Source organism: Ahaetulla prasina, chromosome 6 (assembly GCF_028640845.1).
Source record: "Ahaetulla prasina isolate Xishuangbanna chromosome 6, ASM2864084v1, whole genome shotgun sequence".
Taxonomy (NCBI): domain Eukaryota; kingdom Metazoa; phylum Chordata; class Lepidosauria; order Squamata; family Colubridae; genus Ahaetulla; species Ahaetulla prasina.
Window position 1 is genome coordinate 25,009,699 of NC_080544.1, and position 27,572 is coordinate 25,037,270.

Below are 27,572 nucleotides of genomic sequence, written 5' to 3' on the forward strand. Positions count from 1 at the left end.
AAAAGCACCTTTGGGATATCCACGACTAACTTATCTCTTCAAAATATACCACGCAACAATACCCAGTCAATGCTGGATATATAATTGTCCCCGCCCCGCTCTCCGTCCGCGTGTTGAAATTGGACCAAAAGCATGAGCTCAGCTTTCCAAAACACGGGAGTCAGAAGCGAACGGCGTGTGAGCCGGTCTACATTTTTTCCTACTTCTATAACGCGAACGGGAGGTGGCGGAGGAGCGTCTGTGACAAGAGAAAGCTACGGAGCCTGCGCAGTACGGCAGCAGCGTGGCATGGCTGGCTGGATGATGAAAGGCCTCAGGCGGCGGGCGGCGTGCTTTAATCCCTGCAGCGAGGAGGCGGGGCCGCAAAGGGGGAGGAGCCAGCCGGACAAATCAAGGCCCGCCCTGAGCGGCTGCGCGGTGAGTTTGCTCTTTCCCCGTGTGGCTCATTGCAGGAGCCGGTCCGGCTGAGTGACATGGCTGCTTACCGAGTGGAGGAGCGGGGCGCCCCCAACAGCGTCGACTACAGGCTCTTCTTCAGTGAGTCCATGGCGGGAGGACGGCAGAGCCGCTTCCCTTCCCCGGAGGCGGCTGGTGGTGCGCAGCCAGCCTTGGTGGTAGTGGTGGCGGGGGACCCTTCCAGTGCCAGCCGTCCTTTGGCACGGTCAATGAATGCATGCATGCTGCTCATTGAGATAAGGCATTGTTAGGGGTCCGTTTGCGTGGCGCTGGCGGCTATTCAGGGCGTGAACCGGGCTTCAAGCGGGAGATAAATGCAACTAACGTGTCTGCTTTCCTCTGGGACGGTTGCATCGGTCCTTTATTTAATCCAGCGGGTTGGTCGGGAGCGCCTTTCCAAGAAGCTGAGTAAACCTGGGTGTGTGCCTCCTAGAAAAAAAAGAAACCAAAAGTTTCTGGGTTGCGCATCCTCAGAAATGAGCCAGGTTTGAATCCATCATTGGAGCTTAGTTGCAGCTTTTAAGTAGGGAGTGTGGATGGGAAACCCGTTCGTAATAGCTCAATATTTTAAAATAGAGCTGGAAGGGACCTTGGAGGTCTTCTAGTCCAGCCCTCCTCTCCCTCCCCCCCCCCACTTACTCAAGCATCTCAAACCCATCCCTGGTGGGTTCTCGTTTCTCTATTATCTCGTACCTTCGGCTTCTTCCGTGTAGAAAATTTAATAAGTGATAGGAATTATAGAGTAATAAGGGATAATGGGACAAGGGTATAAATATAAAGGGAATTGGGAGAAAAAAAATGTAAATATTAGGAGATCACCGCTACGAAGCGGTTGTAAACAGGGAATGTACGTTATGTTTTTTGTATTTGTTGCGTTGTGTTATAAATAAATAACTTATTAAAAAGAAAAAGGATAGTAAAAATGGGAATATACCAACGGAGGAGGAAGTGATAAGGAAAATTTGGGACTGTGCTGAGATGGATAAATTAACAAAGGAGTTAAAAAAAAAGAAGATTCGGAATATTATATAGTGTGGCACAAATTGTATAATTGGCTAGAGATCAGAAATAGTAAACGATGAAATAGGTGAAAAGCTCATATATACATATATATAAAATGGCAGTGTATGAAAGAAATTGAATAGTCATAAAGATAGAAAATATACAGAAACAAGGGAGAATGGGATAAAAAGACCAGTATAATTAAATGAAATGAGAGGGGGGGGGGAAGAATGTAAATATTAGAAGAATAGTGAAACGAAGCTGATGTAAAGGACTATATGTTTTATGTCAATGTTTGTTATGTCTTGTTGGTTTTCTGCTTGCTTTTGTTAAAAAATAAATAAAAATAAAAAGGATGGTGATAGAAACCTTCCCTCCAAGGACCATTTTGTTAATGTCACCAAAGCAATAGATGGGGGCTGGGTGAAAGTTTACTTTCATATGCCTGTGTGCCTCGTACTAGTATGATTTATTTAAGAAGAGAAGCCAATACAAGTATGGGGAAAATCAGAGTGATATATAAGTTCTCTAAGACCAGAACAGGCTGGGGAAATGGTGAAGGGGAAGAAATTGGATTTATGTCTTTGACAGTAAATGTGTTGCAATTGCAATGTTACTTTCAGTTCTTTACATTTTTAAGGCTACCCTTTTCTCTCTCTCCCAGCCCTTAAATGACTATTTGAAAATTGTATCTTGGGATTCAAAATGTCAGTGACCTCTATTACTATCCATGCAAAGAGATTACACAAGTAGTGTCAAAATACAGTCTTTTGAAACAAGTTCAACTCCCAGCTTATTAGGTTTTTTTATCCTCAGCACTATAGAATTGGTTTGCCCTTTACTGTTCAGGTATAGCCCACAAGCCTGTTTATCTCTCAACCAAGTCCGATCCTGATTAGTTTTTTGAGATCAACCAAAGTTTGGCTAAAAGCAGCTACCTGCTATACTTGCTGTTCATGTAAATTGTTTTATGATGGACTTAAATTCCAAGGTGATATTATACAATGTATTTTTACTGCAGTGCTTTCAATTAGTAAAAAGAATTGAAACAGGGTAGGCATCAGGCTATTTTGAAAAATTACCGTACCTAGAGGTGAAATGAAACTTGACCACTCAGCAATAGGAGATGAGACTCCAGAATTATTTTGCCTGTAATCACTGGAGGGGATTTTGGGTATAGAAAAGGGGAAATCACTTAAGTGAAGTACTGGTATAATGCTTGCATGAAATATCTGTTGTGAAATACTGATTTTGGATTATGTAAACTATTTGTAACCTTGGGTTACGTAAATTGGCTGTGTTTGCAGATACTAAATTGGGGTGGGGGATATAAACTAAAGAGATAAGGAGGAACTCCAAAAAAGGTCTCGTTAAACTAAGTAAATGGTCAACGAATGGAAAATGGTCTAATACAGCAACTGTATTCTAAATTTATAAATTGCTATTGTCCAAATAGTAGAACATTTGTTTGACAGCTAACAACTCCATCTTTCTGGTTGGTTCAAACCAGAAACTTTAACTCTCTAATAAAAAAAAAAAAATCCATTGTAATGTTTTTTAAATTTGATCCCAAGAGAAAAGGCTTGGTCTTTAAGATTAAGCAACATGATGTAGCAAGATTTTAAATAGCCCATGAATGATCTGGGTGACACTTTTCTAAAACTGACATCCTCAAGCGATTTTTAAAATCTTGCTAAACTGTGTTGCTCAATTATGGCTTTTCTCTTTGACAAGCACTGTAAAAATATTACAGCAGAGTAATATCAGCTTATATTAGACTTAGGACAGATAGAGCCCCCCCCCCTCTCCTTGGCTTTGGTTGACTTGTATGATAAAATGAAACTCCTTTGGTGCAGTTGGAAAGGGTCCATGGAATAGAGATTGGGGTGAAGGGAGTCCACACTTGGAGAAGTTTTAAAAAAGCACCCTGGAAGGAGGCACCAACTAAATACTGCTATATTACTGCCAAGAAACTATGTGGGGGCATCTATGAAGTCACCACAGAGACTACTCGGTTTGAGAGGAAAAGAAAAATAAAAGTTGGTCCACGTATCTGTAGTATAATAGCTTGAATATTGCCTTTCTCGTAGTTTTTTAAAGCATTCTCTCTAGTTTCCTTTTGGTTGGCTGGTGATTTTTATCCACACCCATTTCCTCCCCCCCCCCCCATTCTGCAACAGAAGTTGAGTTTAAAGTCTGACTGTACTAGCTGTAAAATTAAAACCGCCTTCTGTATAATCCTTTAAGGCAATTTACTTCTTAGCAACAATCGACCGCAAGAATCTCTGTGTTCACCATACAGGAAATGTCTGGTGAGATTATCCAAAGGTTACCTGCAGCAATTGGTGTGGTATGATAGGCGAGTCCCGAATAGGGCCCAGAATTGCCATTCTGAATGAACTTTGACTATCGGCAAACAGCTGGAAAAATACCATCGAAGTAAAAAGTCACACAGGAGTACCAGACATTTTAAGTGACTTATAAGTGGTCCTCACACAACCATTGCAGTGTCCCCAGAGTCGCATAGTTGTGATCTGGGTGCTTGGCAACCAACTCACACACTTGTAAGCAACCTGCATCTGTAACCTGCATCCCAGCAGCTGACTTCTGACATCCAATGTCAATGGGGAACCCAGCAGGGAAGGTCACAAGTTACAGCATGGGATGTTGGGATGGGGATGTCTCATTTAATGACTGTGGTGATTTGGTTAATAGTTGCAGCAAAAAAGTTGTAAAAGTGAGTCTGGCCATGTGACACACATCTTAATCTCTTTCTCTCTCTCTCTCACCACAAACACATGATAAAAATCTAATAGTAACTTGGGGGCATATAATGGTTTATAAAAGTGTGGTTTGAAAACTCGATATCAGTGATGGCTAACCTTTTTGCCATCATGTGCCAGGAGCGGGTGGAGGGGTGTCATGCGTGCCCACACCCATAATGCTATGTAGGACCAGAAGTTGGCAAATGGGCCGTTTTGGCCTCTGGGGGTGGGTGGGTAAGGCCTTTTTTGCCCTCCCCAGACTCCTAGAAAGGCTCTGGAGCCCTGGGAGAGAGAAAAACCGACCACCCCCATCCCCCAAGGCCTTCCAGAGGCAGGAAACAGCCTGTTTCCCTACTTCTGGTAGGCCCAGAAGGCCCAAAAATCAGCTGGCCAGCGTGCACATGCACGCCGGAGCTGAGCTTTCATGCCCGCCGATATGGCTACACGTGCCACCTATGGCACGTGTGCCATAGGTTCACCATCACGGCTCTGTATGCTCTCAGCTCCAGGCAGGAAAGTAACTTCTGTAAAATGTGTTATATTTCCTGCATGAAGCCTAAGACTGGCTCTTTATACTAAGGTAAGAGATTTCCAAATAACTTACGCTGCGACTAATCAATGTGACCCCCATGGAAAAGAACTTCTACTGAGTTCTGGGCTGAATTTTTGGTTTCCTTAAGCAGATTGCTGAAACGGCGCCTATTCCAATAAGTCTTTGAAGAACGGAACATGGTAAATCCACTTGTACTATTTATTTATTTATTTAGAAATTTTATATTGCCCCCTATTCACACATGGCGACTCAAGGTGGCTTACAGCAATATAAAAACATCATATGTAAAAAATTAAACTAATAGAAGAAAGTAATCAAATAATACATTAATAAAATAATTAATAGCCCCCACCCCCACCCCGGCGGCAATACATCACACAAGGCATGGCCTGTGTGTGATGCTTCTGGCCCACAGGCCATCAGTTTGACATCCCTGCTCTAACTTATGAAAACTTCATGTTGTAATTTGTGGTTAAATGTAACTATGGGTATGTCACTAATACTTTCATCTTCTCCATTAAATCAGAAATTTGTTGAGTGGGCAGAATAGTGATTAGCTGAGACATAAAGATGCTTGTTTACTTTTGCTATTCTGTGTCTACACATAAATAAATGGAAAGAGTTTTCCCAGGTTCTGTGTTGTTCCAAGGTTGCATTAAATGCCACAGGTTTAATTTTATAAGTCTTTGGTTAGGAGAGTTTAAATCAGCATTATCACCGGGAGTCATCTGAGCAGAACATCTGGCAGCCAAAAGGGCATCCTTAAGGATTTTTACAGACTTGATCATAAGTGCCACTCTCCTCTTTATTACATTGAGTAATTTGAGATGAAGCAGATGGGAATTCTGTGTAAGACTTCAGTTTTGACTTAATTGGAATGCAGACTAACTGCAGAGACTGTCAAGTCTATAAATTTGTCTTCCTAGAGATGTTCATCGTATTAATTCAAATCTTTTTTAATGGAATGTTGGCGTTCTCTCCTCTTTTGCCCTCTTGCTACAGATGTGCAGAATCCTTCAAATGAGATTTTACCCAATCTGGAGCAGATTACCAAGGGGAGGGTAGAGGACCCATCTCCCTATCCTATTGATAGAACAGAAATGGTTTCTTGTCATAAATGCCCTATTAAGGGACTTTTATCTTAGCGCTGAATTTATTTAATAAAAATCATAGGCATCTTCTTTCATTTCCAGAAAATGATAAAGGACAGTACCTCTCGCCTTTCCATGACATTCCAATATTTGCAGATGCTGACAAGGTAATATATATGATTTCTTTTCTTCTTTCACCTATTCCTCTGAACTATATGATTAAGTGCTAGATAGGCAATTAGTTCATATTAAAGGAAACGAATAGAATAGAATAGAATAGAATAGAATAGAATAGAATAGAATTTTTTTATTGGCCAAGTGTGATTGGACACAAAAGGAATTTGTCTTGGTGCATATGCTCTCAGTGTACATAAAAGAAATTGCTTGTATTGTGTACAGTAGTGGCCAAAATTGTGGAAACCTTTTGAGAAAAGTGTATTTTTGAGGTTTGATGGCTAAAAACACCACTTTTGGGGGGAGTTTCAAGATAATCATATTCCACTGCTGGAATGGCCTAGGAATAGCCCAGATTGAAAATCTATGGAGCTGCCTAAAGAAACTTGTTAGTCAGAAGCGACCCAGCAACAAAACCCAGTTAATAGAAGCAATCCTTCAACCTTGGTTTCACATGATAACAGCTGCAGAACTAAATGACTTGGTTCACTCCATGGGAAGACATTGTAAGGCTGTAATTCATGCTAAAGGTTACCCAACTAAGTATTAACTGAAGCAGTGGTAATTTTTGTATATCTCGTTTTTTCTACGTGTTCCACTTTTCTTCTTTATACCGTAACTGCTATTCTAATAACCTTCATAAAAGTTATTGCATTACATTCTTGATTAAATTATCTTTCCATTGATATGTAATTTTATGGTACTACTCCCCCCCAAAAATAGTGTTATTAGCTAATTTTAGAAAATATACCTTTCCCAAAAGGATTCTACAATTTTGGCCACTACTGTATATTTTAATCACAATCTAACCTTTGTATTTGCCATACAAGACAACTGCTGCAGAGGTAGACCTCAACATACAACATGTTCACTTACTGATGTTTTAAGTTACAATGTCACCAAAAAGAATGACTTTTTCACACGACCATTGCAGCATCCCCATGTCATTTGATCCAAATTTGGATGCTTAGCAACTGGCTGATGTTTATGATGGTTGCAGTGTCCCAGGGTCATGTGATCACTTTTTGTGATCAATTTTTTTTTGACAAGCACAGTCGATGGGGAATCCAGATTCATTTAACAGCGCTGTTACTAATTTAACAACTGCAGTGATTCACTGAAGGGTGGCAAGAAATTTTGTAAATGGGGCAAAACTCACTTAACAACTGTCTCACTTAGCAACAGAAGTTTTGGGCTCAGTTGTGGTCATAAGTCGAGGGCTACCTGTAGTTTTATTGACCTTCATTGCTTTAGAAAGAGTCTGAATTAAGTGCTCTGCTGTAGAATAAAAGAAATTCTGAATTAGAGCAGGGAATCTTAATTTACCTTATTCTGCTGGTTATAAATAGTTATTTTAGTCATAGATTGAAGTTTGCTTGTTTTACTGCAGAAACTGCTTCCAAGGGAGAAAAGTATGAAATAATTCCGTCTTCCCACACTAAAGGGAGTGTTTCCTTGCTTTTAGTTCAACTTCTACTGCATAGTACAGACAAAATGAAAACTTAGTTGCTAATTTTTTTAAGCTGATTTGATTTCCAAAGTTTGTGTTGGTATTTGGCTTCCACATTTTGAGAAATTGTTGGTATATAAGAGGCATTTCCTTACTCTTTATCTGGATTTTTCTCATCCTACTAACCAGTTTATTTTATTTATATGATTTATGTGGATGCCTGTCTTATACCTTGGGTGATGTACAAGGATTAAAAACACACACTCAAAACCCCAAAACATGTAACTATTTAACCAGGATAAATAATAACCCTGATTGACTGAATATATGTCATCAAGTCCTCGTCAATTCTTACGACCCCTTTTCCTGAAGGAAAAACGATGCAGCAGAGTTTCGTTCCATCTGAAGAAACAGCCAGGTCCTTAATGAAAGGCTAACAAAGTTGGGGCCATCTGAATCTCGTGATGATTTGTATCCTTAGTTTAAAAACATATCTAATGTTAGCTGCTTCAGATGTTATAATATCCAATAAACTGCATCATATAGGGCTCAGTTTTCATCTTTTCTGTCTCTGGTTTCCCATGTAGTGTGCTTTTTCTAATCCACATTTTAGCACAACTGAACTGGGAAATTCTTATCATTAGCTTACAAAACAAAATAGTGCTTGACAGGGTGGATTTGTGATGATTTAAATCACAAGTAAAAAATCTTGATTTAAACCATAATTTTTAAACAGCAGCTGTCATCTCTGTCCCGCAGCAGCTCCTCCTCTGACCCACTTTTCACTCACCGACCGTCCCAGTATTGCAGAATGTATAGTCTCGTGCTACATAGCTAAGCTCCATTTCATGCTGAATAAACTGAATTATTAACGTATCTTAAATAGAAAACTATCTTTAGATAGATTTTTACTCCAAAAATGTTTTATTAAAATAAATTTGATAAAAATCAAAAAAATCCAATTTAAATTTTTTAAACCTGATTTATTTATTTTTAAACATCGATTTTTATCCACCTTGGTGCTTGAATATAATGTCTTTTGTCCATTAGACATTTAGTTTGGAGTGGACTGGTTTCAAGCTTGTAGCTAGAAGAGCTGTGGGTAGGGAGAATACCTTTAATTTCTTTCATCTCCCCAATATGATTAAATGGTGTCCCCGGCTGGCTTAAAACAGTGCTGTGCCAGATGTCTAGACTAGCTAAAGGCCTGATTTATGCTTCATTGGGACTTTACAGACCTTTTAATCCAGCTACTATAGGAACTCGGCAAAGAAGCCCCAGACATTATGTTTTATTGGTTCAGTGAAAGTGTCAAGTTAAATAAAATACTTGGACTTCAGATAGAACAAGAAAAGTTCTTATGAACACATGGCCTCCAGGTTAGACATCAGTACTGCATAGACAACCAGTTGAGATAATTATTGTGGCCCACCAGCAGCCAGCAGCAGCAGATTCAGACAGTGAGGAGGTTGGGGACGAACGTAGGCCAGTCCTGGAGTCTGGGGAAGGCTTTTTTTTTTAATTTGCATTTATATCCCGCCCTTCTCCGAAGACTCAGAGCGGCTTACACTATGTCAAGCAATAGTCTTCATCCATTTGTATATTATATACAAAGTCAACTTATTGCCCCCAACAATCTGGGTCCTCATTTTACCTACCTTATAAAGGATGGAAGGCTGAGTCAACCTTGGGCCTGGTAGGGCTTGAACCTGCAGTAATTGCAAGCAGCTGCTGTTAATAACAGACTGTCTTACCAGTCTGAGCCACAGAGGCCCCTCCACAGAGGCTTGGACGAGGGCTCTGCATTGGAGGCAGAGAGGAGGCCAGGGCCATCTGATAGTTATGTGCTGCCTCCGGAATCTGACATCAGCGAGGCAGAAGAAGAGTGTGAGCCTGTTCCTAGAGTACACATGCTGCCAGAAGGCAAGAACAGTTAAAAAAAGAGTGACTTGGAAGTAAGGCTTCCAGATGATTGGCCCCTCCTATAAGACATAAAAGAGGAGCAATTAGTTCATATAGTCAATTCAAGCTCTGAGAAATCAGTTGGACTCTGTGCTATGTTTGGCCTTGCAAAACTAATTGACAGTTAGGTCTCTGGCAGAGTTTCAAGGGAGATGAAGGTGGGTGCTTATCAACATTACCCTGAAAGACTGTGTCAACTCGAGTAGACATCTTTCGGAATCTTCACAGACTGTGAATCGTGAGGGGCTAGAATGACCATAATTCACAGCCATCTCAATAAAAGAGGTTTTTTGGGGGACTAAGATTGTGATTTATGCTTTCTCAGGAAGCCTAGGTCAGAACAATAATCAGGATTTATGTTTATATTTCAAAAACGTAAATGCCTCAAATGAACTTATTATTGCCACATTCTTTGACAACAGCAGTTTAACTAATAAAATAAGTAGAAAAACAGATGTGAGAAAAGAATGCAAGTGTTTGGAAGGCTGAGAATCTGCATGCGCTGATAGCAGCTTAAAGCAAAGATGAGTTCTGAGGATAAACAAGAATAGCCAGCTTTAAAGTTAGAATTGCAAGGTCATAACCCCAATGCAGCTTATAAGAGCTTTTTTTTTTATTGCAAGTCAGAGTTAGGTAAAATGCAGAAACAGGAAGCAGAATTCAAAATTCTACCTAGAACAAAATATTATGATCTTTTGTCTCCAGCACTTTCCAGTATTCACGTTGTCTTGACAAACTTAATAGTATTATAAAGCGTCATTCACTCTGGAATTGGAGACGTTTAAAATTTATTCCTACCTGCATTGTTTCCATCATTATATTCCAAATGCATATGGCTTCACTGAACCATGTAAAAATGATCTGAAATTTTATATAGACAAATCTTCAAAACCTTTTGTTTCTTCTGAATTTTTTGCTGAAAGAAATTGCTTATCTTTTCTGACTTGCAGAATTTGATGGTGATTCTTCTCAATGGTTTTGTGAAGCCTTTCTGTCCAGCAGTTGCTTAACAGCAAGAATTGAGCTTCTGTCATAAATGGACGGACCTAGACAGTTAAAAGGTCTTTTAAATCAGGGGTCTCCAATCTTGGTCCCTTTAAGACTTGTGGACTTCAACTCCCAGAGTCCTTCAGCCAGCAAAGCTGGCTGAGGAACTCTGGGAGTTGAAGTCCACAAGTCTTAAAGGGACCGAAGTTGGAGACCCCTGTTTTAAATAACTTAATCTTTGAAGGAAAAAAAAAATCAGTTGCCTAAGCTGGTTGTGTTAAAGTAAGCTGATCTGCCCTCTTGTCCTTAAGCTCACAGAAAACCAGGATTAGGGTTCAGGACTGCTTCAATCCTTTTAAGGGACAGTGAATAATGCAAGAATAAACTGATAAGTAGGAAATGGCACCAGATGTACATAGTTCTGTATTCCAATAATGTATTATTACCTTATCTAGTGTATGAAAGATATTTGCTGCCGCATTAGCAAATGGGAAGATTTTGAGGTTGTCCCCAGTGCTGCAGTGTCAATAAAATGTTGTGTCTGAATATCCAGAGAGCCATCTCCCTTAATTAATTAAACAAACCCCCCAAGAGAAATTTTCTTCTACATCTTCTTTTTCTTAAAAGTCAAGGGTTTCTTCCCATTCCCTAGGTAAGGGAAAATGAGCGTCCCCTCACAATTGAAAGTTATAATAGGGCCAGTTTACGCTTGGATAATAGCCACAAATAACTTTTTGTGGGCAGGAAGGAGAAAAAAGCATAGTTATAATATTCATGGGAATGGAAACATTTCGGGGAGCTCCATGGATGGATAGTCGCTGGGCAACAAATCAGGAAGGACAACTGACAGCACATTTCTCTGGGTTACATTTTATATGTACTTTGCTGAATTTATGTTCTTTTCAGCACATCTTCAACATGGTTGTGGAGATACCTCGATGGACCAATGCTAAGATGGAGGTAATGCAAGTAGAGCGCTGTGATCTATGGCTTCATTGATTACTCAATCAAAATTTGTTTACTTTAGAGGTAGTCCTCAACTTCCAACCATTCATTTAAGTCACTGTTCGAAGTAACAGTGGCACTGAAAATAGTATTTACAACTGCCTTTCATACTTATGACCATTGTAGCATCCCATGGTCATATGATCAAAATTCAGATACTTCAAATCTTTATTGTCAGTGTACAACATGCCTACGATGAGATTGGTTGAGCTCCCTCAGTACACACACACCCAAACACAATACAACTCACAGTGAAGACAGAAAATCCCTAACCCAATAAATCATATTAACAAAACACCCAGTCCTATTGCACCAGTGTGAACATGTTACACATTGTGCCGGCCCTGCAGTCCATCATACTACATAGTTATGATATTATTTCTCATTCAGGAGTCTGACAGCCCACGGATGAAAACTCTTCCCTCAGCCTGTTTGTGCAGCTGGCTATACTTCTATATCTCCTTCCCGATGGTAGGAGGGTAAAGAAGTGATGACCAGGGTGAGAGTCGTCCCTGAGAATTTTCCTCACACTTCTAAGGCAACGAGCCCTAGCGATCTCATCTAGTGGTATAAGGGGACAGCCCAAGATGTTTCACCACCCTCTATAATGTTTTTCTATCTGCGGCTGTCAGACCAGCATGCCATACCGAGATGCAATAAGTGAGGACGCTTCCTATTGTGGACCGGTAAAAGGAGGTCATCAAATTGTTGTTCTACCCTGTTGTTACGCAAGATCCTAAGGCAGTGATGGCGAACCTTCTGCGTTCTCGCGTGCTGGCCCGCGTGCCAGAAATGGCACGCGAAACCGTTCTGTGCCGAATGCGTGGCCTTGCCGGCTCCCATCGCATTCCTGTGCTCAAACGTGCGCTGGTCAGCTGATCGCCGTGCGCGCGCTGCTGGCAACCCCGGATGTGCGGCGGACCATCGTGCATGCACAAGCCGTCAACCCCGAAGGCCGGGTGTCAGCTCGCGCATACATGATGGACCGCTGCACTTCCGGGGTCTGCTGGCACTAGGTGTGCGATGGCTAGCTGACCGGCACATGTTTGAGCACAGAAGCACGACGAGGAGCCGGCGAGGCCGTGCATTAGGCACGGGATGGTTCGCATGCCACAGGTTCGCCAACACGGCCCTAAGGAAATGGAGTCTCTGTTGAGCCTTCCTGGCCACCTGGATCATGTTGTTTCTCCAGGTGAGGTCTTCGCTGAGATGGACTCCCAGGAATTTAAAGGAGGAAACTCTCTCTACACAGCCCCCCCACAGGTTCCTCTCTCTTCCTCTGGAAGTCCAACACCATCTCCTTGGTTTTGCTGATGTTCAGGTGCAGGTTGTTTTTTAAGCACCATGTGGATAGTTTTTGACCACCACCACCTGTACGCTGTTTCGTCTCCATCTTGGCAACTGGTCATGCAATCCAGGGACACTGTTGCAACGTTGCAACGTTCTGACCTGTTGCAACGTTCTGACAAGCAAAGTCAATGGGAAAGCCCGATTCACTAAACAACGGTGTTACCAACTTAACAGCTGCCATGTTTCACTTAACTGTGGCTCGAAAGGTTGTAAAATAGGGCAAAACTCAATAACAACTGTCTCGCTTAGCAATAGAAATTTTGGGCTCCATTTTGGTCGTAAGTCGAGGACTGGTTTAATTAAATTTCAAATTTCCTATTAGTAATATATAGTCTAGTAAGTGTTTTAATGTCCTATGTATATTTACATGGAACCTTTTCCAATGAGACATTCTCTCTGTATTTGTGTGTGTCTGTTAATTGGTTCTTATATATTTATAGAAATTGGTCTTGCTGGAAACATTAAATAAAACATCTACAAAAAAAGTTACATTTTTTCTTAATTTTTTTTTTAAATTTGAGTACCAAACTAAGTAAATTCTGTTTTAGATTGCAACTAAGGATCCTCTCAACCCAATTAAACAAGATGTGAAGAAAGGAAAGCTACGTTACGTTGCTAATGTATTTCCCCATAAGGGATATATCTGGAACTACGGCGCTATTCCACAGGTACTGTAATGCTCATAATCTTTTTTTATGAATTCCAGTAACAAACAACACTAATGAAGGGGAACTTTGTACCACTGCATACACAACTGTGGGCAAATTCTCTGGAGGAAGAAGAAAACACCTTAGGTTGTAAACAAGCAAGCTGCCTGTGTTATAATAAAAAGAATCATTTTATTAAAGCATAAGAAGCCTTAAAAACACAAAGAGCTCTCATAAAGCCAGCATAGATTGAATGAATTAAACTAGGGGTCTCCAACCTTTGTCCCTTTAAGACTTGTGGACTTCAACTCCCAGAGTCCAAAGCTGGCTGAGGAACTCTGGGAGTTGAAGTCCACAAGTCTTAAAGGGACCAAGGTTGGAGACCCCTGAATTAAACTAATGTTGATAGGAATGCTCCGTGAATCAATTTTGGTTTAATATTTATTTCAATCGATGGTGCCTTTTAAATTTGTCCATGGAAATCATATCAAACGCTTAACATTTATTGCTGTGGCATGACTGTTGTATTTTAATAATAATAAATCCATTAAATGGATTAAAGCACATGAAATGAATTGGATTAAATGCAGGGGTGTCAAACTAGATTTCATTGAGGGCCACATCAGGGTTGTGTTTGACCTCGAGGGGGGGAGCGTGGCCAGCTCGATGTCACTCATTTCGGGGGCACCTGTGGTGGCCAAGTGCTAAGGCAGGACTTCCCTCAGGCCTTTCCTCACTCATTATAATCTCCTTCCTTCCTTCCCTTTTCATTCTCCTTTCTTCTTCCTTCCCCTCTTTCCTTATTTTTCCTTCTTTGCTCTCTTCCCATCTTTACTTCTTTTTCTTTCCTCTTTCCCTTTCTCCTTTCCTGTCCCTTGAATGCTGAAATGCAAAAGGAGAAACATTTCTCCTTTTGTTTTTAGTTTGTTTTGCTAGCCCTCTGCCAGTAAAAATGGAGCAGGGGGGGCTGCATGCGCCCCCCCGCCCCATTTTCAGCCGCGATGACCGAAAACAGAGTCCAGAAAGGCTGCATGCGGCTCTCCTGAGCTCTGTTTTTGCTGGCAGAGGCACCGCTGATCCTTTGCTGTTTCCAGGGTTAGATCTAAGCACCCCGTTGGAGCCGGCCCACGGGCCTTGAGTTTGACACCTATGGATTAAAGCATAGTTAATATGCTTTAATCCAATTCATTTAATGGATTTATTATAATTAAAATGCAATTAATAATAAATCTATTTAACAGACTAATAGAAAGGAGTGTCCATCAGAGCAGAACATCTGGGATTTTACACATGTATAGTTTAGGTATTTTAAGGAGCATCTTAAGGAGCACAGAATCTATGGTGGATAGATTTTACTTCCACTGCATCCAAAGGCTAGTAACCCGAGATACATTAAAATGAAATATTTTATTAATGTCTTTTCTGTCAACTTCCTTCTAACTGATCCTTCTGTTTTTGTTTTGACCCAGGCCCAGGTAGGTAGGAAAGTGTAAAAACAATCAAACTTTATTAGAACAGCTGAGAATTACTTCATTCTCGGCGTAGTTCAACTAAATTAAAGCAAATTCCTCCCAACACAATTCCTCAGTCCTATCACCAACCTTGGTCCAATTAGGCAAACTGCCAAAGGCCTTTCTTGGCAAAAGTTCAGAAGATACCGATGCAAAACAAATGCAACAAGACAAAGCTATCAATGTTGTTTTCCGGCAAAGAGCCAAAATGCTGTTGCAGGTCTTTTAAGCCTTATGGGAGGGGCCAATCATTTTTTGGCCCCTACTCCCTACTCTTTGCTTGAGCTGCTCTTGCCTTCTGGCAGCTCTTCTCATGAGTGCATTAGCAACAGGCTCCCCCTGTTCCTCTGCCTCACTACTGTCAGTCTCTGGAGGCTCTGGAGTCCGCACTTCACTCCCCAATGGCCCTGGCTCCACGTCAGCCTCCGATGCAGAGCCCACATCCAAGCCTTCCCCAGCCTCCAGGACTGGCCTACGCTCTTCCTCAGCCTCATCGCTATCTGACTCCGTTGCCAGCTCCGCAAGCTGCTGGCGGACCACGACGGTTCTTCTGTTATTTATGGGAAGACATAATGAGCCTTTCCTTTTCCTTTTGACTTGTTGACTTTGTGATTTTCTTTTTTTACTGTTAACCTCTTTCTTAGATTTCAAAGCTGTCTTGATAATAAGTTTGCTTTTCTGTAGAAAGAGGCACATAACTGGCTTTCTGTTCATCTATTAAGGATTTTTTTCCCTGTTATCCCTTGTATTCCCCAAGCTGGTATCCCTGGTGCTCCAGATAGCATGTGCTGTTGTATGAAATACGAAGTGTTCCATAGCTGTCTCTGCCAGATTTTCATAACACTGTTTCTCAACTGGAAGGAAGTTAGGTCAATTTCTATTAAAGCAATCCTGAACTATAACTTCCTGTGAGCAAGTGTTGCCCCTGCAATCACATTGGATGCGAGATAACCTCTTTACTTTGAAGTAGCTCTGATTTCATGTGAAGGGGCCGGAATAGCTCAGGCTGTTAACAGCCTGTTATTAGAACACAGTAGCCTGCAATTACTGCAGGTTCAAGCCCGGCCCAAGGTTGACTCAGCCTTCCATCCTTTATAAGGTAGGTAAAATGAGGACCCAGATTGTTGGGGGGGCAATAAGTTGACTTTGTAAATATACAAATAGAATGAGACTATTGCCTTATACACTGTAAGCCGCCCTGAGTCTTCGGAGAAGGGCGGGATATAAATGTAAACAAAACAAAACAAAAACAAAAAGGTACCTTGGATTCTATCTCAAATTGTTTTCCACATTGTTCATAAACAATACTTGCATTATCCTGTCGAGAAACTTAAACTTGTTCACTATGCACTTGCTTCTGGCAAAATGGTCATAAGTCACAGTATATGATCACAAGGCACTGCAAATGGTCGTAAACGCAGGCCAGTTGTCAAGTGCTCAAAATGTGGTCATGACACTGTGTGTGGGGGGGTCTGACATCAGAACTTTGAATCTGGATCCCCGGCCAGATTCACCCATGGGGTGTTTAGATCTGGCCCGCGTGGCCGCCCTGGAAATAGCAGCCCTCTCGAGCTCCGTTTTTGCTGGCAGAGGGTTGCAGAAGGCTGCCCAGCCAAAAACTGAGCTTGAAAGCCTGTTTTCTCTGGCAGAGCGCTCAGGCCACAGGCACCCTGACATGAGTGATGTTGTTATGACCTAGGCTCACTTAGGCATAAAAGACACACTTAGTGTTAAAACAACCCTATTTTATTATCGCAGCTGGGAATTACTTCATTCCCAGCTTAGTCCAAATTAAATCCAAAACCAAGTCCTTCAGAAAAAGTCCTTCGACCTTATCACAAACCTTTGTCTTCTTTGGCACCCTGCCAAAGGCTTTTCTTGCAAAGCCCCACGAAGTTCTGAAACAAGAGATGACAGCTAGAAATAACTGTAGCAATGTTGCTTTCCTACAAAGAGCCCAAGAGCCATTGCTGCTCTTTTAAGCCTTATGGGAGGGGCCAATCACCTCCTGGCCTTACTCCCGAGTCGTCCTTTTTGCTTTAGCTGCTCTTGCCTTCTGGCAGCTCTTTGCATGCGTGCACTAGGAACAGGCTCCTTCTGTTCCTCTGCTTCTCTGCTGTCCACCTCTGGAGGCTCCGGAGTCCGCACATTGCTCCCGGATGGCCCTGGCCCCACCGCTGCCTCCGACGCAGAACTGATGTCCGGGCCTTCCCCTGATTCCAAGACTGGCCCATTGTCTTCCCCAGCCTCCTCACTGTCTGACTCCGCTGCTAGCTCCGTGGGCTGCTAGCAGACCACAACAGATGTCAAGCTGGCCAGACCCACCCTGGCCCCAAGGTCAAACACAACCCTGATGCGGCCCTCAACGAAATCGAGTTTGACACCCCTGCATTATATCTTTGAAAAGTTACGAATTCCTTGTTTTCTTGCTCTTCTAGCAAAGACATCACAACTACCAGCTCCCCAATTCTGTATGGTGGTCAGTGGACAAAGAACAGTTTTGAATTCCTTCATAGAATACGTAAAGAGCAAAATATTTTAATAGGGTACAGTTTTAAATTTTAATTGACTGGCCCCATGCTGAGATGAAAGGAAGCTTGTGCAGCAAATACTTAAAGGAAACAGTATTTTATTTTGTAGACGTGGGAAGATCCAAAGCACAAAGACGAAAATACCAACTGTTGTGGAGACAACGATCCAATCGACGTTTGTGAAATTGGAGACAAGGTAACTAAACCTTTTCCAGGTAGAAATTTGGGGTTTGCTAACCATCTTTGCAATGTTGCTAATACGTCACATTGAATATATTTGCAATCAGGCTATTCATCTAGCTGTCACTATATATATGCAGAAAACAAGAGTGGCTAATTTTTACATGTAGGAGAGTTTTGATTAACAGCCACTTGTTCAGCACCCATTTGAAGTCACGATGGCACTGAACAAGTGATAGTTGCAACTGATCCTTGAAGTTCCAGCTGTCCCAGCACCTCTGCGGTCACGTGATCATGATCTGGGCACTCAGTAATCGGCTTGCACTTAGAATGATTGCAGCATCCCGTGATTACATGATCAATAATAAATGACCTTCACTGCCAGTTTGCCAGCAAAGTCAGTGGGGAAGGCAGCAGGGAAAGTTGCAAGTTGCTCAAATAAGTCTCACTCATCCACAAATTCTCCTAACGTCTCTCCTTGTGTCTTCCCAGACCCTCACCCTCCCCAGCCCCAGTAGCAGGCACCCCAAGCCTGTTCCCCCCCTCTTTCTTTCTCCCACTCAACCAGCTTGCCTACAAACCACTTGCAACTTGCAACTTTCTGCCAAGCTCCCCATTGACCTTGGTTGTTGGAAGCCAGCAAAAAATTGCAAGGAGCACTCCCTTAACAGGTGCCAATCCTTGGATCCTCACTTAATGAGGGCAATAGGGGCTTCAGGGATTATCATCGTTAAGTGTTGCAGTCCAGGGGTGAAATTCAGCCAGTTCTACACGGATCGCGTGATACGGTAGGGCCGACTGCGAAGCCCCGCCCAGCCACGCGGGAGTCATGATGTCCCTTTTTTTGCAACGTTTTCAGCCTCTGTGCATGCACAGGAGGCTTTGCACATGCGCAAAAGGCTTTGCACAAAGAGCGGATGATAGTGCATACACATTTGCAAACCTTTAGGGAAGGTAAGTGAATTTCATCCCTGTTACAGTTCTGTTGCAGTCCTATGGCATTGGGTTTTATAACTACAGGTGGTCCTCAATTTGCAACCACAATTGACCCCAAAATTTATGTACTTAACTGAGAAATTTGTTAAGTGAGTTTTGCCCCATTGTACGACTTTTCTTGCCACATTTGTTAAGTGAATCGCTGCAGTTGTTAAATTAGTAAGACGGACATTAAATGAATCCGACTTCCCCATTGACTGGCTTGTCAGAAGGTCGCAAAAGGGATCATACGACCCCAGGACGCTGCAACCGTCATAAATGTGAGGCAGTTGTCGAGCATCCGAATATCAGTCACATGAACATAGGGATGCGACGGTGGTCATAAGTGTGAAAAATGGTCAGTCACTTTCTTCGGTCACTGTTGTAATGGACTGTTATAAATTGAGGATTACCTGTACATTGCTTAGCAATAAAAAATTCCGGTCCTGATTGCCGTCGTAATTTTGAGGATTACCTGTACAGAAACTGTTTAAAGAACTTCAAACTTTATTATAGGAAGCGTATTAGCTCAATGCAGTTTTAACATTTCAGAACAGATTCTACTGGTTGGGGTGGGAAGGATTATATTTCAAAATGGCAGGAATACTTTGAAATAATAAAGGCTTATCCATCCAGTGTCCCATTACTTCAGTGATTCTGAAACTGTTTGCTCCAATTGTATCCCTTTTCTCATCTCAAATAATGTGATTATTCCCCACCCCCAGGAAGAGAGCAGGAAATGGTGCTCATGGTTGGAGAGGGAAACTTTTGTTTCCGGCTGGGCCTGTCTGAGTTGTAGCCTGGCAGTGCCCCCGCCCCCACCCGTGAAGGAGCAGAAACGCCCCCCCCCCCCCCCCCGGTGTATCTAGGGGGTAAGAGAAGGGCCAGGGGGCATCCCACCACTCTAAATCTTGATTACTCCCCCCCCAAAAAAAACAAAACACAACATTTTTGACAAAACTGCCAAATTCTTTTTTTTTTACAATGTCTTGAAGCCGCAAGTCCAAACTGGATTTCTGGCTCACAAACAAGCAGTTACAAATTGCTCCATTGCCCTCAGGGTATGTCCAAATCAGTGCATTTTAAGAACTGTTTTAGAAGTTGATAGAGAGCCTACCAGATGCAGAAAGGGCTAATCTTTCAATACAGCATTATATATTTTGGGGCAGCTGCAGCGTTTAAAGCTAAAATGTCATGGAATGCAAAACATATGCCCATTTCTATGCGTAGTCTCAATATTTAAATACTATGTAGAAAGCAAATCTGGTAGGTGCCCAGACATTTTGCTTATGTAGTATTGGTTCAAATTCATTATTGTGAAGGCATTTCTTGGAAGAATGTAACACGCAATGAAAAGTACCCATCCTAGCGGAAAATAATCAAGTAAGACTTTCCACTTCACCTGAGGAAAGCTTGTCTACAGAAATTGTTGTCCAGAATAAGCCTCTGAATAGGCTACTGATTTGGTGAATTAGGAACGCTGGAATTCTTTCCACAAAGTTCAGGTTGCCGAGCAGTCAGGCAGAAGATTGTTGTTACTCCACCTGTTCTGGCTTAGTAGGACCAGATTGTGCGATTCTGAATCATACTTAAATTTCTTCTAACAGGTGTGCAACCGAGGCGACATAATTCAAGTGAAAGTTCTGGGCACACTGGCATTGATTGATGAGGGTGAAACCGACTGGAAGATCATTGCAATCAATATTAATGACCCTGAAGCTGCTAAAATGAATAGTAAGTAGCTGTTGTGACCCAGGTCCAAGTAGGTAGTAGGAAACTCAGTCAGTGAAAAAACAAACTTTATTCGAACAGCTGAGAATTACTTCATTCCCAGCGTAGTTCAACTAAATTAAAGCAAATTCCTCCCAACACAAATTCCTCAGTCCTATCACCAACCTTGGTCCAATTAGGCAAACTGTCAAAGGCCTTTCTTGGCAAAAGTTCAGAAGACACCGATACAAAAATAAATGCAAGAAGACGAAGCTACCAAAGTTGTTTTCAAGCACAGCCCGAACGTCGTTGCTGGTCTGTTTTAAGCCTTATGGGAGGGGCCAATCATCTCTTGGCCCTACTCTTGAGTCGTCCTTTGCTTGAGCTGCTCTTGCCTTCTGGCAGCTCTTCTCATGCGTGCATTAGGAACAGGCTCCCCCTGTTCCTCTGCCTCACTACTGTCAGTCTCTGGAGGCTCTGGAGTCCGCACCTCACTCCCCGATGGCCCTGGCCCCTCCTCAGCCTCCGACGCAGAGCCCAGCCTCCAGGACTGGCCCACGCTCTTCCTCGGCCTCATCACTGTCCGACTCAGGTGCCAGTTCCACAGGCTGCTGGCGGATCACAACAATAGCTTTGAAGTCAGGCTTCAGGCACGTTTGTGCCTTATCTTTTCCAGTTTTGAAATTCCACAGGTGGAAAGTGTGTAACTGAGGTTATATTTTTCGTGCCATTCTGTTTTTAAGGATTACAGGTACTCCTCAGTTTAATAATAGTTCACTTTGTGACCATTCAACGTTGCAACAGCGCTGAAAAAAGTGACTTACCACCATTTTTCAGACTTACGGCCAATGCAGCATCCCCATGGTCATTTACATTTGGATGATTGACAACTGACTCACATTTATGATGGTTGCAGTGTCCCTGGGTCATGTGATCACCTTTTGCGACCTTCTGACAAACAAAGTCAATGGGGAGGCCAGGTTCACTTAACGTCCTGGTTACTAATTTAACAACTGCCGTGATTCACTTAACAAATATGGCAAGAAAAGTCGTAAAATGGGGCGAAACTCATTTAATTCAATGCAGCATAAATTTTGGGCTCAGTTGTGATCATAAGTTTGTTTGTTTTTTGTTTTGTTTTTTATTTGAATTTATATCCCGCCCTTCTCCGAAGACTCAGGGCGGCTTACATTGTGTAAGGCAATAGTCTCATCCTATTTGTATATTTATATACAGAGTCAACTTTATTGCCCCCAACAATCTGGGTCCTCATTTTACCTACCTTATAAAGGATGGAAGGCTGAGTCAACCTTGGGCCTGGTGGGAATCGAGCCTGCAGTAATTGTAATTGTAGGCAGCTGTTTGTTAATAACAGACTGCATTAGCAGCCTGAGCCACTTCCCAGCTGCATTAGCAGCCTGAGCCACTTCCCACTTCCTAGTTAATAATAATAATAATTTAATTTTTATATACCACCCTTCTCCCGAAGGACTCAGGGTGGTGAACAGGCAGATAAAATAATACAATACATTTCAATAAAAACACTATTTAAAAAACTTATTCCAAAAGCCTAAATTTAAAATACAATACAAAATATAAAATAACCCCAATAAAATCTATGTTTAAAAACCCTATTAAGCCAGTCCTGCTCGGAAGAATAGATATGTTTTAAGCTCGCGGCGAAAGGTCCGGAGGTCAGGAAGTTGTCGAAGTCCTGGGGGAAGCTCATTCCAGAGGGTAGGTGCCCCCACAGAGAAGGCTCTCCCCCTGGGGGTCGCCAGCCTACACTGTTTGGCTGACAGCACCCTGAGGAGGCCCTCTCTATGGGAGCGTACCGGCCGGTGGGAGGCATGTGGTAACAGAAGGCGGTCCCGAAGATATCCCGGTCCTATGCCATGGAGCGCTTTAAAGGTGGTAACCAACACCTTGAAGTGCACTCGGAAAACCACAGGCAGCCAGTGCAGCCTGCGCAGGATCAGTGTTATATGGGAGCCACGAGTGGTTCCCTCTATCACCCGCGCAGCTGCGTTGAGGACTACCTGTATATAAATAGCTATCATGCAAAGTTGAACTTCATTTTTGAGTACTATATTGATCTAATTTCCTTTTGGCTCCTTGCTCTTAAATTTGAAATGTCCCTAATTGATGCCATCGATGTACAGTAGAATTCTTGATGGAACGTAGGCTGATTTTTACGGAAATGATCACATTTCTTCTGCAAGATGTTCCCCAGGGAAATCTAAGAATAAAATATGCTGGGACACTCAAGCAAAAGTTCTGAATGTATGCCTTTTAAAAATTTAAGATATTGATGATGTCAGAAGAATTAAGCCTGGATACCTGGAAGCAACTGTGGACTGGTTTAGACGATACAAAGTACCTGATGGGAAGCCAGAAAACAAGTTTGCATTCAATGGAGAATTTAAAGATAGGGTATGTATATATTCTGTCTACTGCTGGCCACTCTTTGAAGCGGCTTACGGTTGTTGTAGCCTGTTGGCCGCCGGCTCCTCCAGGAGCCAAATAAGATGAGGAGGCAGCATGGGAGTCAGGGTCAGCATCAAGGGAATCTGAGAGCTCCGAGTGGGAAGAGGAAAAGGAGCTGTCAGAGAGAGAGACAGAGGCGGAGCCTGGGCCGTCCCATCAGCTCTCAGATGGAGACTCAACAGCCCCCAGGTCTGGAGATAGCTGATGAGAAACAGCTGGGTCCAGTGCCTGGTGGGCAGATGCACAGAAGGCAGAGGAGAGGAGAGGAGAGCAGTGGAAATCTATGGGCTGATCCTTGGGATAGAAGAGCCACCACTGCTAGCAAAGTCCCACCCTACCTCTGCAGATAAAAACCAGGGGATGGAGATGAATAGGTGTGGCAGACAACTCTTCATCTTCCTGCCAGACAGACTTGTTAGCCTGCGGTGAGAGAGAAACTTTTTTGCTGGGGCTGCTGGTGCTCCTAATAAAGGAATTGCTTCAATTACAAGCGGGTTAGTCATGTTTGGGGAGCTGGGTTAGAACATCGCTTTTCTTGTTAATGCAAACAATACCGCAAGTGCATGAAAGTACATCTGCAGCTGTTTTTGTTCAGGAACCGCATTTAGAAATTGTTCTTAATTACAGAAGACTAAGTGGCTGACTCAGTGGCTGAGCCACTGGCTCGGTGGCTAAGGCCCTGAGCTTGTTGATAGAAAGGTTGATAGTTTAGCGGTTCGAATCCCTAGTGCCACATATCGGGGTGAGCTCCCGTTACTTGTCCCAGCTTCTTTCAACCTAGCAGTTCGAAAGCACGTAAAAAGTGCAAGTAGAAAAATAGGAGCCACCTTTGGAAAGGTAACAGCGTTCCGTGTGCCTTTGGCATTTAGTCATGCTGGCCACATGACCACGGAAATGTCTTTGGACAGTGCTGGCTCTTCAGCTTTGAAAAAGAGATGAGCACCGCCCCCTAGAGTCAGGAACGACTAGCACATGTGTGAGGGGAACCTTTACCTTTTTACAGAAGACTGCACAAGAAAAAAAGAGCTTTTTTCCCCAAATTAACTAGCCAGAGATGCTTCACTAAACTGTTAGTGTCCCAATCCAAAACCTTATAGTGCAGTATAATAATATGCTAAATAAAATGTACGTATGTATCTGTGTATGTTGTAATAATCACAGCATATTATTATATCAGGCTGCTGAGAAGAGACTGAATTTGTTTCCCCTTTTAAATCCCAGGACTTTGCAATTGATACCATTAAAAGCACTCATAACTACTGGAGGGCTCTAATAATTAAAAAAACAGATGCAGGAGAGATTTGTTGGTAAGTTGTTACACTGTTTCTTTCAGAAGTGCCTTGGAGAAATGAATTAAATGAATGCGTTAACCTGTGTATAAAATTAATGCTTTAATATCTTATGGCTGTGGTGGCGAACCTATGGCACATGTGCCAGAAGTGGCACACAGAGCCATCTCTCCGGGCATGTCAGCCGTCGCCCGTTGTTCTTCCAGGTTCCGGCACACATGCCAGCTGGTATTTGCGCGTGTGGGACCACTGTATACTGGAAGAACAGGGCCCTGGTGTGCTTGCGCGCGCCGGGAAATTGAGCTTCCAGTTCCGGTGCACTAGCTGGCCTTCGTACGCACCTGCATGCCAGAAGACCAGGTGATAGGCGCGCATGCGCACACCAGAAACCAGAAGCTCAGCTTCCCAGTGCGTGCGTGCATGCCAGGGGCATGCGCGCTCCCGTTTTGGCCCTCGGCGAAAAGGTTCACCAACACTGTCTTACGGAACTTATATCCTATTTTATTCCCTAAATATGTTTCATTTTAAAATTATGTTTCAAGATATATTACTTAAATTCATTGGAGAAACACCTGGATATTTATTTATTTATTTATTTATTTATTTACTTATTTATTTGTTTGCTTCCCCAGCACAAATACAGCTTTGACAGATAGTCCTTTCTGTTGCAGTCAAAATGCCGCGGCAGCCATTGTGACAGAGGTAAGCAGTTGTGATAAACATTTGTTCTCTTCATGTCTTGGGACATCTGCCGTGTGTATTCTGGGCAAACTAAGAAAGGAAAATGCCAGATCAGATCCAAGGTCTAATTACAACAACATTCTGCTCCCAGAGACTCCACAATTGCTGGAGAAAGCCCACAAGCCAGGCCTGAAGTCAGAAGCATTCCTCTTACTTATCATTGTAGGGATCGCAGCGCCATTTCTGATGCTGAAGATCAGCTACCCTTATTGTGATTAGTCAGTATTGATAGCCTGACCTTCTACCCCTAAGGTATTGGTTGCAAAATGTAGCCCCGTGAGGATCTAGTGTGTATCTTAGTAATCCACTTTACAGGTAGTAAAGTGCTTGCTTAATTACCACAATTTGGAACCAGTAGCTCCATCACCAAGTAAAAGATCATGGGACCGCGATGGATCTATGACATCAGTTCCCATTTGGTCATTAAGTGACATCAGCCCAGATATCACATGACCATAGCTTGCAAGTTTTTACTGCCGACTTTGCTTGTCAGAATCTGGCTGTAAAGCATGCCAATGGTGATTGCGTGGCCATGGACTTTGTGCCAGTTGTAAATGCCCACCAATTGCAAAGGGCCAAAATCTCCATCACACACCCACGAGGACACTGTGAGAGTTGTAACTGCAAGGAAGTGCATAAAGTTACTTTTCAGCGCAGTCATAATTTCAGACGTTTGTTAAACAGGGCATTTGTTAAGTGAGGGCACAACAGATAAAAGTATACTTTGCTGTGAGGTTTTCTTTTCCCCACAAACTCCTTTTAAGTCAGTTCAATTTATTTATTGTATTTATTCATTCAGTTTCTATACCTGGCCAGCTCAACCAGGTGACTCTGGGCGGTTTACAATTTAGTTGCCTCTCTGATCTTTTACACAGGCTGTCTATGCTAATTCTGTTCATCTTGGTTCATCTGGCTGATCTGTTTCAAAAAATAATATAAGGAACTTTGTTAGCAGAAATGTAAAATAATTTTTAATTGATTTTACTTAGAATTGGCTTGCAATAATCTTAGTACCCCATTTTCTCAGTAATATTGGAAACAAAAGCAGAAGAAAACTCACAGGCTAATAAAGAAGATTCAAATTTTCAGACATAAAAGTTAAGTTTTAGAGGCACTTTCATTCTCCATCTAGCTTCTTCCAGTTAGCATGCAGCCAGCAAAGATATTTCCAAAACTATCAAAATTTGATTTTTTTAATATTTATTATAAAATATTTAATACTGATTTATAGGCAGTTCTGAATTAAGTAAAAATTCTGAATGAAATGTCTGTTTCAGCTACCTCCTTGTGAGACATGTCATCCACTACCAGCTGAAGGTAAATTATCTTAATTTGGAGTGAAATATGAATATATGTATTTTTGTATTGGGGACTGACAAGACTGACAATTTCTGTTCTGCATATTAACCTGAATAGGCAAAGAATATATTTGTACCTTGCTGCGCATTACAAAACAGATTTAAGGACAGAAACAGTCAAATCATTTGGTTTGGGATACTAAACCTGACTAAATGTAAGCCGGAGTAAGATATTTATCCATTATGTCTATGCCGAAGAGTATGTACACCACAATTTAGGTTAGAGTACTGGTTTTGATGTCTACTAAGACGTCTTGTTTTTTCATTAAGAAAGAAGTAGGTATTTTAAAAGCTTAATAATTACAAGAGAGTAAGTTCATGAGGTTTAAAATCTGATTTATCATATATGCAACTTTGATTATACTGTGGCAATTTAGCATGATTGTTGTTCTGGAAACTGTATATTGAAAGCCAAATGTACATTCTGTGGCTTTATAGTGCTACAGTATGTATTCCTAATTATTTAGAAAACCATAGCTATAAAACTACCCACATTGAAATCCCTGTGGACCTTACCGAAGCTCAGCCCATATATTTACCATCTGTTGTTTATAATCTCTTCACTTAAAGATGCTTTCCCTTTATGTTCTTAATATTCATGGAAGGAGTTTCCCCATACATCATCAAAGGAATGACTTTCTGATATGCAGATTGTCAGAGGTCCAGATCATGTGCTGGCAAAGGCTGTTCAGCTAAAAATCATGTCCACTCCAAAAAATTTTTTTTTTAAAAAGTGTATTCAATAAGAGTGTTTTTGCTCAGGCTTTTCCCTGCTTCTGTCATTTTTCAGAGAAATTGCCTCTGAATAATTTACTTCTGTGAAGCCACAATAAGTTACTATAGCTTGAAACAGATTGTGCTGACGTTTTGTACTCTTTCCCCTATTTTTTTTCTCTCTCTCCAACCAGTGGACCGGTGGTTCTTTTGCCATTGAAATTTGACCAAAAGACAAACATTACAAGAAGCTGCTGCCTACTCCTCAAGATATTTGTGCAGAACATTTGTGAAGAATTATCTGAGAATCCAAAACCATATGTTTATAAATAAGTAAATTATGACTCACAGTGCACTGTATACATTAAAAAAAATGAGATTAGATGATGTAAAACACCAACTAAAGTCTTCAAATATACATCATGAAACTCACCTACCCATTCTGTACCAATATTATTTTGTTGTTTGCTAGATTTATCTCAATGTTTTCCAGTATAAAATTTTAGGTTCCCCCCCTCCCCTATCAGACATGTTTATTTTAACAGATGTGGGGGGGAAAGCCCCACACTGATTCCGAATGCTTAGCCACATCCTCAAAATTAACAAACCATGGAACTGAGATTAAATGTAGAAC

General features: G+C 41.9%; 1 protein-coding gene across 1 annotated transcript; it reads left to right on the forward strand.

Annotated features, from left to right (window-relative positions):
• Nucleotides 1-408: 408 nt before the first annotated feature.
• On the forward strand, nt 409-27,370 carry PPA1 (inorganic pyrophosphatase 1). Its single transcript, XM_058188634.1, has 11 exons — nt 409-537; nt 5,970-6,034; nt 11,347-11,400; nt 13,344-13,463; nt 17,594-17,680; nt 20,247-20,373; nt 22,655-22,782; nt 24,058-24,143; nt 24,758-24,827; nt 26,144-26,183; nt 27,133-27,370. The coding sequence occupies exons 1-11, from the start codon at nt 474-476 to the stop codon at nt 27,156-27,158; spliced, it is 867 nt and encodes a 288-aa protein (XP_058044617.1). The 5' UTR covers nt 409-473; the 3' UTR covers nt 27,159-27,370.
• The last annotated feature ends 202 nt before the right edge of the window (nt 27,371-27,572 follow it).